General features: G+C 41.9%; 1 protein-coding gene across 6 annotated transcripts in view; it reads right to left on the reverse strand.

Moving 5' to 3' along the window:
- CNOT2 (CCR4-NOT transcription complex subunit 2) overlaps positions 1-13536 on the reverse strand; it is a 151305-nt gene that overhangs the window by 34449 nt on the left and 103320 nt on the right. For all 6 annotated transcript variants that reach the window (XM_030548749.1, XM_030548748.1, XM_030548747.1 and 3 more), the window contains 3 exons: positions 5008-5074; positions 1669-1816; positions 521-703 (listed from right to left, as the gene is read on the reverse strand). In XM_030548749.1, coding sequence (XP_030404609.1) covers positions 521-703; positions 1669-1816; positions 5008-5074 — 398 coding nt within the window. The remainder of the gene's footprint in view (positions 1-520; positions 704-1668; positions 1817-5007; positions 5075-13536) is intronic.

Here is a 13536-nt window from a genome sequence, read left to right on the forward strand (position 1 = left end):
TGATGATTCTGAGACCTATGCCTACAGTGGAAGGAAAGGAACAGAGGCTGTTTGCAACAAATGCTCAGCTCTACAGGAGAGCATGTCACTGCTTTCCAAATGGTTGCATGGCTTGCAGCACAGAAGCGCAAGACTCTTAAAGAATGTGACTCTATAGAGGCAATTCTCACAGAACAACTATTATATTTTTAATTCTTGCCTTACATTAAACGCACTTGGAAAAAAGTAACTTATAACTAGCACTAAAGTTAAAATGTGCAAAAAACGCCAACTTGCATTTTAAAAACTGTTTAAATATGTATTTTTGCAGGAACAGTAGTGGATGACCAGTGACCAGCCAAAATTTAGTTTGAAGGCTTCAATTAAGAGAGTCTTATGTACATTTCAAAGCAGATACATGGTCTCTTGGCAGTAAGAATTCACCACTTCAAAATAATGGCTAAAACTAGATTTTTATTTCAGGAATGCTGCTGGACATCCCCACGCCTGCATGTATATAGCTTGACCAAATCAATCTTACCTGTTCACAGTAAAAGGTTGTCGAGAGGGTTGCTGCTTTGGCATACATATTATGCTAGGCGAGCTTCTGTTGGGGCTGCCTAACCCTGAACTGCTCATGCTGTTTGTCCTGCTGGGAATTCCAATGCCCTGACCAACCTGGGAGTGGTTCATCATATTCCTAGGATTCATAGGCAATATACCCCTGAAAAAGATAAAACCATCCAAAAAGTTGAACCTATATAATATTGTTCAATTTCAGTACAGAAATGAAATGAATAATTTTTTAGGCTATCAAACTAGATTTATGAATAATTTCAGTATGGCACATCATCTAAGTGGTTCTCAAACTAGGGCCGTCACTGGTTCAGGGAAAGCCCCTGGCAGGCCGGGCCAGTTTGTTTACCTGTCGCGTCCGCAGGTTCAGCTGATTGCGGCTCCCACTTAGTTCACCGCTCCAGGCCAATGGGGGCTGCAAGAAGGGTGGCCAGCACGTCCCTCGGCATGGGCCGCTTCCTGCAGTCCCCACTAGCCTGGATTGGCGATCCGCGGCCAGTGGGAGCTGCGATCGTCTGAACCTGCAGACACGGCAGGTAAACAAACCAGCCCGGCCCGCCAGGGGCTTTCCCTGATCCAGCGGTAGCCCTCGTTTGAGAACCACTGGTCTAAGCAATTACTTCTCAGTAAATGGTAGAGTTTTAGGTTTCTTTAGAAAAGTCATATGCTCCTTTATACAATGAGACTAGACAAACCCTTGTTCAGGTCTAGTGTAGAATACTTATAAAAATATTTGAAGTGAAATAAAAAGTCTTGAGTGTGAAAACACCATATAGCTAAATCAATTGATATATACAATCTTTTAATATTAGTGCTTCTGTGCTACCCCCTTGATATTCTGAATGCTGTATAACATGCATAAAATTTTAACCACACATTTACCAAAGCTGTCAAATGATGTCTTGTGTTCACGCAACAGAATTTGCAAGTGAACACTATCCTTACACATACAAACAGTGTATTACAAATATTTTCCTCAACACAGGCAGTGATCCATGATAGGAAATATTTTTCTTTTTTACTAACTATAATGTAAAGTAGTTTAGGTAAAATATGCTTAAAACTGCTCTGCAGAAAAAAGCAATTGCAGAAATATCAGCTACCAATAAATACCTGCTTGGAGATGGAGGCGTATGAAGTGACATTGTTGGTACCCCTGTTGTTGGCGTTACGTGGCTCGGTAACTGAGTGCCTTGTGATAAGCTGCGATTTAACTGAGGGGTATTGTTGCTCATTCCCCTCATTGGAAGGCCTAGTGCACCTATTGAAAAAAAATTCAGAGGGGTGGAAATATGTAGCAATCAGGAACAAAGTGTTATCCATCTGCTGTAGAAGGGAACTTTATCTAATTTGACAATCTAAAAAAAAAATGCTGCAAGAAAATGCAGTGAAAAAATTAAGTCCTTATTTACATGATCTAAACATGTTGTCTTTTTGTAATTTTCAGAAAAAAAAGGCTTTTTATTTGAAAGCTTTTTGTATTTGACAAGCACTACCAAAATTGCATTTCCATTGATATTTTCATTCTACAGCAAGTGTTATAGGTTTAATTTTATATCAGTAATTTGCAGGTTTTATGTTCTGACTGGTTTGTTAGACTCAGTACTGAAATATAGCTTTAAAACTGAAGGAATAGTATAAAAGAATATCTTGACTCATTTTGTATTTTGAAAACTTTAATTATATAAGCAAGACAATGTTCTTCTTTAAAGTGTCTCTCAATCTTGTTTTTAAGAATTTTCTTTTTTTGTCATCTGTTAGCTTTTTAGAAGATAAATATGCCAAGTCAAACAGCATTTTAAGTAAGTATTAAAAACAATACATATTTGGCTGAGTCCACACAATCTTCATAAGAGCATTTTTAAAATGAAAGTAGGAAAAATCAGACTAATTTAAAAAAATTAAATACTTAAATAGAAAAATATGTATTTGGCAAAGAGTAATAGTTGTAATTGGACCACCCCCTCAACAAAAGATAAATGCTATTTCTAGAATAGGCTAATTACACAATTTATAATTATTTTATACTAAATACAGTACATTTAAATTCATGTAAAATTTCAATTAGAAGATACATTTTCAGAAAGTATAAGCGGATACACACTTGGCCTGTGTTGAAAACACTATTTCATCTCATGCAAAACAATACAAACTTCTTTAATACAAATATTAATAATTTGGTTTTCAATAGTATGCTTTTTAGCATTGTTCTCTGTCAAGTATAAAGTGCTTGTTCTTGACCATAGAAATTCAGTATCTGTAATTAACTTAAGTTTAATGTTCTGAAATAAGAGAAAAGTGAGATTTTAACTGTCCACTAATATAATAAAAATCATTGTGAAGGCCATACTACGTGTTCAATATTATTGTGTTCAACACAAATGCTTCACCATAAATGTGTGGGTGTATACAGCAAATAAAGAAAGCATTTCAGCATGAAAGACAAATAAAATGGAAATTCACATTATTTAAAACAATCAGGACCAAAAAAAAATACTCTGTGGAGAAATGCTCTCTTTTGTTTTCTGAGGACATTTTCAAATGTTGTATATGACTTTCTTATGATTCACAAATCAGTTTTTCCTATCTAAATTTGAAATTTTTTTCAGAATTATGTCCAAATACAATAAAAAGAAAATTTCATGTAATATACATCAGGAAACAAAATTAGCATATATAACAGTGCAGCTAAAAAATATTCCTCATAACTGGTCCATTGGTTTGGCAGCAGGGTGGTAAACTAGATCTCTAAGGAACTGATTTAGAAATTGACCTCACAGTGCAAAACATAGGAAGCATTCTCTGGGGAAAAGTGAAAGAGAGAAAAGTACATTTCAGCTGGCCCGCACAGTGAATATTCAAACTCTCCGCAATTGCCAGCTATAGAATATTTTTTTATATCTGAATATATGTAAACAGATGGAGTTTGATCCTTCAAGTCTCAAGTTTGTGGATGTATAGCTGAAATCTATTTTTTCTCTCTTTCACTTTCCCTTGTTAATACTTCTAATAGGCAATGACTTTGGCTGATCATTGGAGAAGAAAATAAAAAGCTAATTTTGTGCCTGGAAATTGGGTTTCTTTAACTCAGATTTACAATCATCTGGATCTGGTCATCCCATTCCAGAATGAGGCACATAAATAGATGGATAATGAAGCAGATACCACTACCCCAATTCTAGGTATGTTGGCATTATCAATTTTATTCTTCCAAACAACATTTTCATGGCTAAACATCATCTAGTCCCAAGCATGGCATTCCAGACTTCAGGAAGAAATAGAAGCCTGTTCTAGTATGGCCTTCTAGTTTCTACTTTAAGCATGATTCCATGAAAGCTAGATTGCACTTTAGGTATCACAGCCAGAACTGATTGAAATATTAGGTTGTTCAGAAAAATGTATTAGATCATCTGGGTGACTTAATGGGCATAATGAATACAACTGCAGTAGATAAAAAGGTACAAAAATAGCTACAGCCCCAAGCTATAAAGATAGTGGAGGCTAAAAGAGGCTCAACAACGCCAGATTAAGGCCCTGAAAAATGAGCATAAAGCTTCCCTCTCAGATTTCCTAGAAATGGATTTAAAGAAAATTCATCACCGGAATGAATGTACCAGCAGGTCTAACACTGTTACTCATCAACAATCTATGGGGCAACCACTCTCACTATTAAGAGCCTAACTGTTATTCAAAGGGAAATTAAATACAGTATCAGGAAGACTGCATCTTCTAGGAGACAATACTCATGCCCTGTCCAGCTAAAACAGTCACTTGCTAAAATACCCTAGAAGATACTTTACATACAGTGTCTGCCGCCAATGATAACTGTCTAGAAAATTCCAATCAAGTCTAATCAGGAGGTGGTAAGATACTTAAAATCTTTCTGTAGAGCACACAACTAGTCTTTCTGCAACTGCTAATTTAAACTTTTAACAGATGCAGGATAAAAAGGAAGAAATGAAGGGTGGGAAAATAACTATTAACCTCAAATATTTTCCCCAGCTTTACTACCTCACATTTTACAGACAGAATTAAGAATGACCAACTTTTAGAAGAGAATCCATTTGCCTTTTGTGGGTATACATTACAAATCAAGCTGTTCACTTGATTCTGTATCTATTCTTCAGAAAACTAGGTTTATTTTGGTCTATTATTTTAGTTTTCTTTTAAAAAGTCATGGCTAAACCACAGATATTCTTTATACCATGTTTAACTGTAGAATATTTTAGGTGATATTTATTTAGTAACTGTAGAGTATCGAACCATGGCAAATGCATAAAAAAATACTAAGCCAGATCTAAAATGTATCTTGCACAGGTCACACATAAAAAGACATGCAACCTCTTCTATGTAATTAACAGAAAAAACAATATGCATATTCTCCCTCAAGATGTAAAAATGAACTTGCATACATCATAAAAGCAGCATATCCGTAATAAATAGAATACTTACTTTGTTGCCCGTATAAACTTGCCCCAAACTGAGACAGCTGACCTGATGTTGATGGTGATGCCAGCATCTATATTAAAACAACCAAAGAAAACAAACAAGAGTTCTTACAAAAAGGACAAATAAAGATAGATACTTCACTGCTCTAAAACATGATACCTAAAGTTTGTAATATCACATACTGATGTTAATACACCTCTACCTCGATATAATGCTGTCCTTGGGAGCCAAAAAATCTTACCGCGTTATAGGTGAAACCATGTTACACTGAACTTGCTTTGATTCACCAGAGTGCGCAGTCCCCTCCCCCCCCCCCACATAACAATTAAGTAATTAGCTATCAAACTACTTGTAGCACTTACAATTATGTTTTGAAAAATCAGAGAACTTGAGAGGTACTGGACCTTTCTACAGCCAGTAAAATATTGGATCAAAAGTTAAGAGAAAAAATATATAGTAGAGGATAATGGAACCATAACTAACAGCAGGGCTTAATAAAGAATAAATCTTGGAAGATAATGTTTTTGTTTTGAGGAATTACGAAAATACTCATATTTATTGTGTCAAGAACTGTTATTTGAAAAGATAATTCAAATTGTCTTGGCCTGAGAACTAGGTGTAAAGACTATAAAAATGGCCATTGATCCAAAAGCAATGTACTCAGTTGGGGAAGTCTAGCTGAACGAATTATGAGTAGATATGACATTCTTACTGAGAATATCTGAGATACCAAGCTCTCTCAGAAGATATCTAACTAAATTTATCTTCCAACACTTACCTTCCCGTCCCCTAAAAGGGGGGAGGGGGGGTAATTCAAATAGTTTCCATAAGCCTGTTTCAGACTGAATAGAGGTGGTATTTCTTGGATAAATGTCACAAGAAGGTAGTGCATACTACAGTTTTGGTATTTTTTATCATGCTACTGTACACTTATGTAGATAGAAATGCTTATAAGCTATGAAGGTGCTTCTTGTTTAGTCTCTGGTTTACTCTGTAATGCTGGTATAATTGATTCCCATGCCATTAGGAACTTCTTAAAATGACAGATGTTTCTATCTGACATTCCCATTGTCTTATTTTTTGTCATCTTTTCATCTTTCAGATCAATACTGAAACATTCCGCTCAGTCCTGGCATTTAACATACACTGGCTTCTTAGAATGACTCGTTCATTCATAATTATGCTTCTGATTTGCTTCATACTTCACTTGAACTTGGTTTAGCAAAGAAGTTACAGAAGATTTAATAAGAAAATAATGTGTAATATTTAAAAGGATTTCTTCCTGAATTCTAGAAATAAAGGTCAACTTAACCTACAGGCTTTAAGCTGGAGATCAGGGCCCTGATTCAGCAAGGTACTTAAGCACACTCTTAAGTTTAAACATGTGAACAGTCTCCGTTACGTCAATTAATTTTTGACACATGCTGAATGAAGTATGCTGCTGAACTTGGGCTCTATTTCATAAAAACTGCTAACTTAATAAGAGTACGGAAAATCCTCATGGAACTCTGGTTATTGAAAATGGATGGGTTGATAAGACTAAATGTCGTGGTTCTCAAAACATCAGTAAGGAGAGAGCCCCAAAGCATCCCTAAGATGCGTCTATCTGAAGAACAAGTTTATCTCAACACATGTTTCTTGAGGTGAAAAAATTAGAGGGAGCACATTACATACATTGAAGTAGGATATTTGATATTTATGGCCTAAAAGGCAAATAAGGAGTTTGTATTTCTTCCCACAACGGCAAATTTAATCAAACATGTCTACAGGAAGCTGAGAAAAGTTGTTCATAGGTCCTTATGGTCTGCTCTCTCTCAATTTAATGAACACATCCTCAGGTCATAGTTAAATGGATGAATGCCTCAAGGAATGAAAAGCAGAAAAAGGAGTTACCTACCTCATAGAATAATAGAATATCAGGGTTGGAAGGGACCTCAGGAGGTTATCTATATCTCGCAACTGTTGTTCTTCGAGATGTGTTGCTCATGTGCATTCCAATAGGTGTGCGCGCGCCGTGTGCACAATCATTGGAAGGTTTTTCCCCTAGTGGTACCCATCAGGTTGGCTGTGGAGACTCCTGGAGTGGCACCTTCATGGCGGGGTATATAGGTCCTTGCCGATGCACCGCCTGCTCAGTTCCTTCTTGCCAGAATACTCCGACAGAGAGGGAGTGGGTGGGATTTGGAATGAACATGAGCAACACATCTCAAAGAACAGTTATGAGGTAGATAACCGATTTTTCTTCTTGAAGTGATTGCTCATGTGCATTCCAATAGGTGACTTCCAAGCAGTTTCCCTGGGGGAGGGGTCGGAGTTCATCCAATTGCTGAGTGCAGGACTGCCTTGCCAAAGGCTGCATCGTCCCTTGCCTGTTGGGTAATGGCGCAGTGTGACATGAAGGTGTGGATGGAAGACCACGTTGCTGCCTTGCATGTGTCCTGGTTCGGGACCTGCGCCAGGAATGCTGCAGATGACACCTACGCTTTCGTGAAGTGTGCCATAGGCAGAGAGGCTGGAATTTTAGCCAGGTCTGATACAGAGCCTGATGCACGATGGAATGCACTGGGATGAGATCAGGAGCCACTTCATCCTTTCTGCAATTGCAATAAAGAGCTGTGATGACTCACAAAATGGCTTTGTACGCTCAATGCAGAATGCTAGGGCATGCCTTATGTCCAGGAAATGGAACATGCTCTCTCTGTTACTAGCATGAGGCTTAGGGTAAATAGTTCTTAGCCTGGAGGAGGACTGTGGCAGGCACTGCTTATTATTTCTGCCCTGTCTCCTAGTCTCGCCTGGGAGGTTCAGAGTAGAAACAGGGCAGGGACTGAGGCTTAGAAGGCTTTCTTTGGGGTGCAGGGGTGTGGATCCCCAAAGACTTCAAAGTTGCCTGTGAGTCCTTAAGGCTGTACAGGTGAGAGTCCATATTTTGGGCAAACAGGCATGCACAGTCAAAGGGGAGGTCCTGAATTGTATTCTGGACCTCTGGTGGTATCCCCGATACCTGCAGCCACGCACTGCGCCTCACTGTAATGGTGGTGGACATAGTCCGAGCCGCCGCATCTAATGAGGCCTGGAGGGAGGTTCTCGAAACCACCCTGCCCTCCTCAAGAAGCACGCAAAACTCCTTGCATAAGTTAGCTGGGAGGAACTCCTGGAAGATTGCCAATGAGCTCCAAGAATTGAAAGCATAGCGGCTGAGTACTGCTTGCGGGTTGGCCACTTGAAGCTGGAGCCTCCCGGCCAAAAAGGTCCAGCTTCTTAGCGTTCCATGACTTAGGTGCAGGGCCTGGCTGCTCTTGCTGCTCCTTATGATTCACGGCATCGATCACCAGAGTCCCCGGTTGGGGGTGGATGAAAAGGCGTTCATACCCTTTCTGTGGCACAAAATAGCATCTTTTCACCCCTTCAGCCATGGGTGGTATCGAGATCAAAGTCAGCCAGAGTACCTTAATTGTGTTCTGGATCATTCTTACAGGGGCAAACCACCCTAGATGAACCCTCCGGGGCAAGGATGTCAACCATCGGGTTCAACTAATTCGTGACCTCCTCTGCCTGGAGACTGACGTTTAGGTTACCTCTCCTAAGAAGGTCCTGGTGTCCACCACTGGAAGGGTGGTGGCTGCGCCTGCCACCGCCTCATCTGGTGAGGAGGAGGAGACCTGTGGGACAGCGTCTTCCTGCGTTCTGGCTCTCTAGAGGTTGCATCAGGTATCTCGCAGCCTCCCGTGACTGGAGGCCACTCCAGTGTCACTGATGGTGCTGGTTCAGGCACTGTGCCCAAGTGTGATAGCTCAGAGTCCCTGTCTCATGCAGGGCCCTCAGGAGTCAGTGATGTTGGAGGGTGGAAGGAAACAGGGTGTGGGATGCCACTGATGCCGGCTTGGAGCCCTGACCCTGATGATAGATCCGAGGAGTACAGAAGGGCTGTTGTACTGGGGCCCTGCCACTGGGGTGGCCAGGCGACTGCCAGTGCCAAAGAGTCCACTGGTCTGTGGTGCTGGAAGCGGTACTGGCTGCGATGAGACACAGAAGACTCAGCATCTGACCTGGATGAGTAGTCTGTGCCTGAACACAGGGGGCGGAGCCTGACAGTGCCGGCGACTGATACCAGGGTGATGGTGAGCAGCGCTGTAACATCATGGGCTTGCTGCAATGATGAACAAGGGGTAGTGCTGCCATCAGTGCCACAAAGGGTGTTGCTGCCATATGCGGCGCCAGGATAGACACTACAGCTGGTGCCACTGTCAGTGACGCTGACAGTGCCTGGGCTTGTGGTGCCAGAGCTTGCACCTGCGGAGCCTGGGACTGAGCCATCATGCAATGAAGTCCCACAGTGCCTCGCATGTATCTGACGTGGAGGGAAGGTCAAACTCTTCCTCCGGATCCTCCCGAGTCAGGTAGCCCACTAGCACTGGAGTTGACGGGCCTCCTGTTGGGGCCAGAGTCAATGATGCTGCGTCTTGAGATGCAGACCGTGGGTGTCCCGTGGAGGATGCACTCTGCTGGAATCCCCTTACGGCTTCTTGACGGAGGAACGACCCGCCCACCTTTTTCTTATGCAGCACCCGGGGACTGTGAGCAATGCCACAGGGTAGCGGCGCCGATGCTCCTTGGAGGAGTCCTTTCACAGTGCCAGGACATCCCGCATCCATTTCCAGTGCCGGCTAGGGCTACTCCATTAGGAGGAGCTTCAAACGATAGTCCTGCTCTCTGTCCTGGGTCTAAAGCTCCTGCGAATTGGGTACTTATCTGTCTGATGGTCCTCTCCTAAGCACTTGAGACAAGCAGCGTGCAAATCGCCTGTGGGCATAGGTTTCACACATCTCTCAACCTTAAACCCCTGCGACAGAGGCATGCCCAGTGCCTGGGGAAACCAGGGTGGGGGAAAAGCCCCCCCAAAGTAAGCTCAACTAACTACAAACTAACTAATAACTATTTACAACTAAGAAAAGGGAACCACTAAGTAGGCACATACAAAAACATACAAAAACCAGTAGGAGAACACTTCAATCTCACTGGACATTCAGTAACAGATTTAAATGTAGCCATCCTTCAATTAAGAAACTTCAAAAACAGATTTCAAAGGTAACTGCAGAGCAACAATTCATTTATAATTGTAACACCATTAATTTGGGCTTGAATAGGGCCTGGAAGTAGGAGGCTCACTACAAAAGCAATTTTCCCTTTCTTGGTATTGACACCTACTCACCAATTATTGGGAGTGGACCACATCCACCCTGACTGAATTGGCCTTGTCACCACTGGTTCTCCACTTGTAAGGTAACTCGCTTCTCTTCATGTGCCAGTATATATTTATGCCTGTATCTGTAATTTTCACACTATGCATCTGAAGAAGCGGTTTCTTTACTCACGAAAACTTATGCCCAAATAAATCTGTTAGTCTTTAAGGTGTCACCGGACTCCTCATTGTTTTTGTGGATACAGACTAACATGGCTACCCCTCTTACGTATGGAGAAAATCTCAAAAAGATATCAGATGTCTTGCTGGAGTGACTACGATATTACTTAAGTTCATTGCAAGTAGCACTGGATTAACTCAAATGATCCTACTAGAATTGAAACTCTGGCCTCCTAGGCATAGCGCATTTCCTGCCTAGGCCCCATATATAAGTTAAAACAGTTCTAACTACTTGTGGCCATGAAGGACTGGTTGCAGTAGCTAAGGGCAGCTGGAGCACAGAGATGGTCTGACCACACCACACCACACCACCTTTCCATCATCCCTACTTCTTATGCTAGGGGATGTGGTAATGACTGGAATATCTCTCTACACCACTCAGGTATTTATATACAGTACTGGAGAAACATACTGGTGATCAGAGCCAATTCATTTAAAGCCCTTTGCACTACTGAACAGGCATAATAGTGACATAGCATAATAAAGAATCAAGCACTGTATTTCTAATGTAGACGTCAAGTCTCAGTCCTAGCTAATAATTCTTTACTTGTCTACTGTGATTTAATTTTGAACTGTTTATGTACCTACATTAATTACCATTTTCTTCTTTTGTTGTTGTGCGGCCAGTTTTTGGATGTTGGCTTTTTAATGGCAATGTGTGGTTTAAATATAAGGAAAATTGGGTGGTAACCACTTGCAAATGTTAAAATTTAATGACAACCACTATATATGATGGTCAGGCGATTATAGCAATTTTTTAAAACCAGTCTGATTCAATTAAAGATTGTTTAATATGGCATCCTAAGTATGTACTATTAGGAAATACAAGAGGCTTAATACTTAATAAAATAATGTATTTTAACCTACATTTCAGGTAAGCTGGAAAGGCACATGAGATGTCATTTATTAGTTTATCATGAAGGGTACATTGGCTATCTAATGTATTTGATTTTATTGTTAAACTCATTTGTATTTTACAGCAATATTTAACCTTAGGCTGAAGGATTATCATCTGTATTACAGTAACAGCTTCAGCCCTCAATCAGGAAGCTATTGTTCCAGGTGCTATGTTTAATAATAATTTAAATAAATAAATTTATAAATAAGCAGCAAAGAACAGGCAACAGTATAGCCAACCTGATTATGGTCATGGATTGCTTTGTAGAATGCCTTGGAATAATTCAGAGAAAATAAACGATTACAAATAAACCTAATTTTCTCTCATATACATAGATGTTCACTGGTTTGCATACTGTGGGTCACTGGAAAAAGAGGGTGATTGACCTGATGAAACAGCCAATTCCTAGGAAAAATATCAAATACAAGGCAACTTTTCTCCTACAGCAATTGACAAAAATAGAGACAGGTGACCTAATTCACATATTTTAATTTTATCGTGTGCAAAATTTAAAATAAAAGGCAACAGGATCAAAGACTGCAACAACTGAGGTGAGAAAGTCAACCTCGTATTGCTTGGGTAAAGAATTGCAAATCTAGGCCATGTCTACATCTAAAATTTTGCAGCGCTGGTTGTTACAGCTGTATTAGTACAGCTGTATAGGGCCAGCGCTGCAGAGTGGCCACACTTACAGCAACCAGCGCTGCAAGTGGTGTTAGATGTGGCCACACTGCAGCGCTGTTGGGTGGCTTCAAGGGGGGTTCCGGGAACGCGAGAGCAAACCGGGAAAGGAGACCAGCTTCACCGCGGTTTGCTCTCGCGTTCCCCGAACCACCCTGCAAACCGCAGGGAAGGAGACCTGCTTGCTCGGGGTTCCGGGAACGAGAGAGCAAACCGGGAAAGGAGACCAGCTTCGCCGCGGTTTGCTCTCGCGTTCTCCGAACCACCCTGCAAACCGCAGGGAAGGAGACCTGCTTGCTCGGGGGTTCGGGGAACGCGAGAGCAAACCGGGAAAGGAGACCAGCCTCGCCGCGGTTTGCTCTCGCGTTCCCCGAACCACCCTGCAAACCGCAGGGAAGGAGACCTGCTTGCTTGGGGTTCCGGGAACGAGAGAGCAAACCAGGAAAGGAGACCAGCTTCGCCGCGGTTTGCTCTCGCGTTCTCCGAACCACCCTGCAAACCGCAGGGAAGGAGACCTGCTTGCTCGGGGGTTCGGGGAACGAGAGAGCAAACCGGGAAAGGAGACCAGCTTCGCCGCGGTTTGCTCTCGCGTTCCCCGAACCACCCTGCAAACCGCAGGGAAGGAGACCTGCTTGCTCGGGGTTCCGGGAACGCGAGAGCAAGCCGGGGAAGGAGACCAGCTTGATTACCAGAGGCTTCCTCCTTCCACGGAGGTCAAGAAAAGCGCTGGTAAGTGTCTACATTGGATTACCAGCGCTGGATGACCAGCGCTGGATCCTCTACACCCGAGACAAAACGGGAGTACGGCCAGCGCTGCAAACAGGGAGTTGCAGCGCTGGTGATGCCCTGCAGATGTGTACACCTTCAAAGTTGCAGCGCTGTAACTACCTCACCAGCGCTGCAACTTTCTGATGTAGACAAGCCCCTAAAGTGGCCACAATGCAAGTCTTATCACACAGAACTCTTTATCACCCCAAAACAGTTGTGAGATCCAATCACACTCCTCACTGATTCTAGACTTAGATATAGGAAGAAACTGCAATAAACACATTCTAACAAGAAACAACTGACTAGGTGACTGATCTGGTTTCTATTATAAATGCCTTTATTGCCTCCAGATTGGTTTATTGCAATGCAATTTATCTAGGCTTAATAACATCAGCCCTGAAAAAGTTGCATGCACATTCATTTGAGTTCCTCAGAAGTTTGTGAAATAATTGTGCTCTAAAGCTCCCTGAGCAAAGCTGAAGCTGTTTTGCTAGATGGAAGGAATGGGCAGATCTATACTACCAGTTAAGTTGATCGATCTAACTTGCATTGCTGGGGGTGTGGATTTCACACCCCCAAGCGACAAAAGTTTTGTGTAGTCCACACTGGCACTATGTTGGCAGGAGACACATAGCGCATCTTCACCAGATGTAGCACTGTAATGTAGATTTGCCCAGTGTAGGCTGTGGTCAATGAAGTGCTGCATCAGTCCAGTACAGTGAACCGAAACTCAAAAGGAAGTAGGAGGAAAAATCTGGTAGAA

The sequence above is a fragment of the Gopherus evgoodei genome, chromosome 1, assembly GCF_007399415.2.
Source record: "Gopherus evgoodei ecotype Sinaloan lineage chromosome 1, rGopEvg1_v1.p, whole genome shotgun sequence".
Classification (NCBI taxonomy): Eukaryota; Metazoa; Chordata; order Testudines; family Testudinidae; genus Gopherus; species Gopherus evgoodei.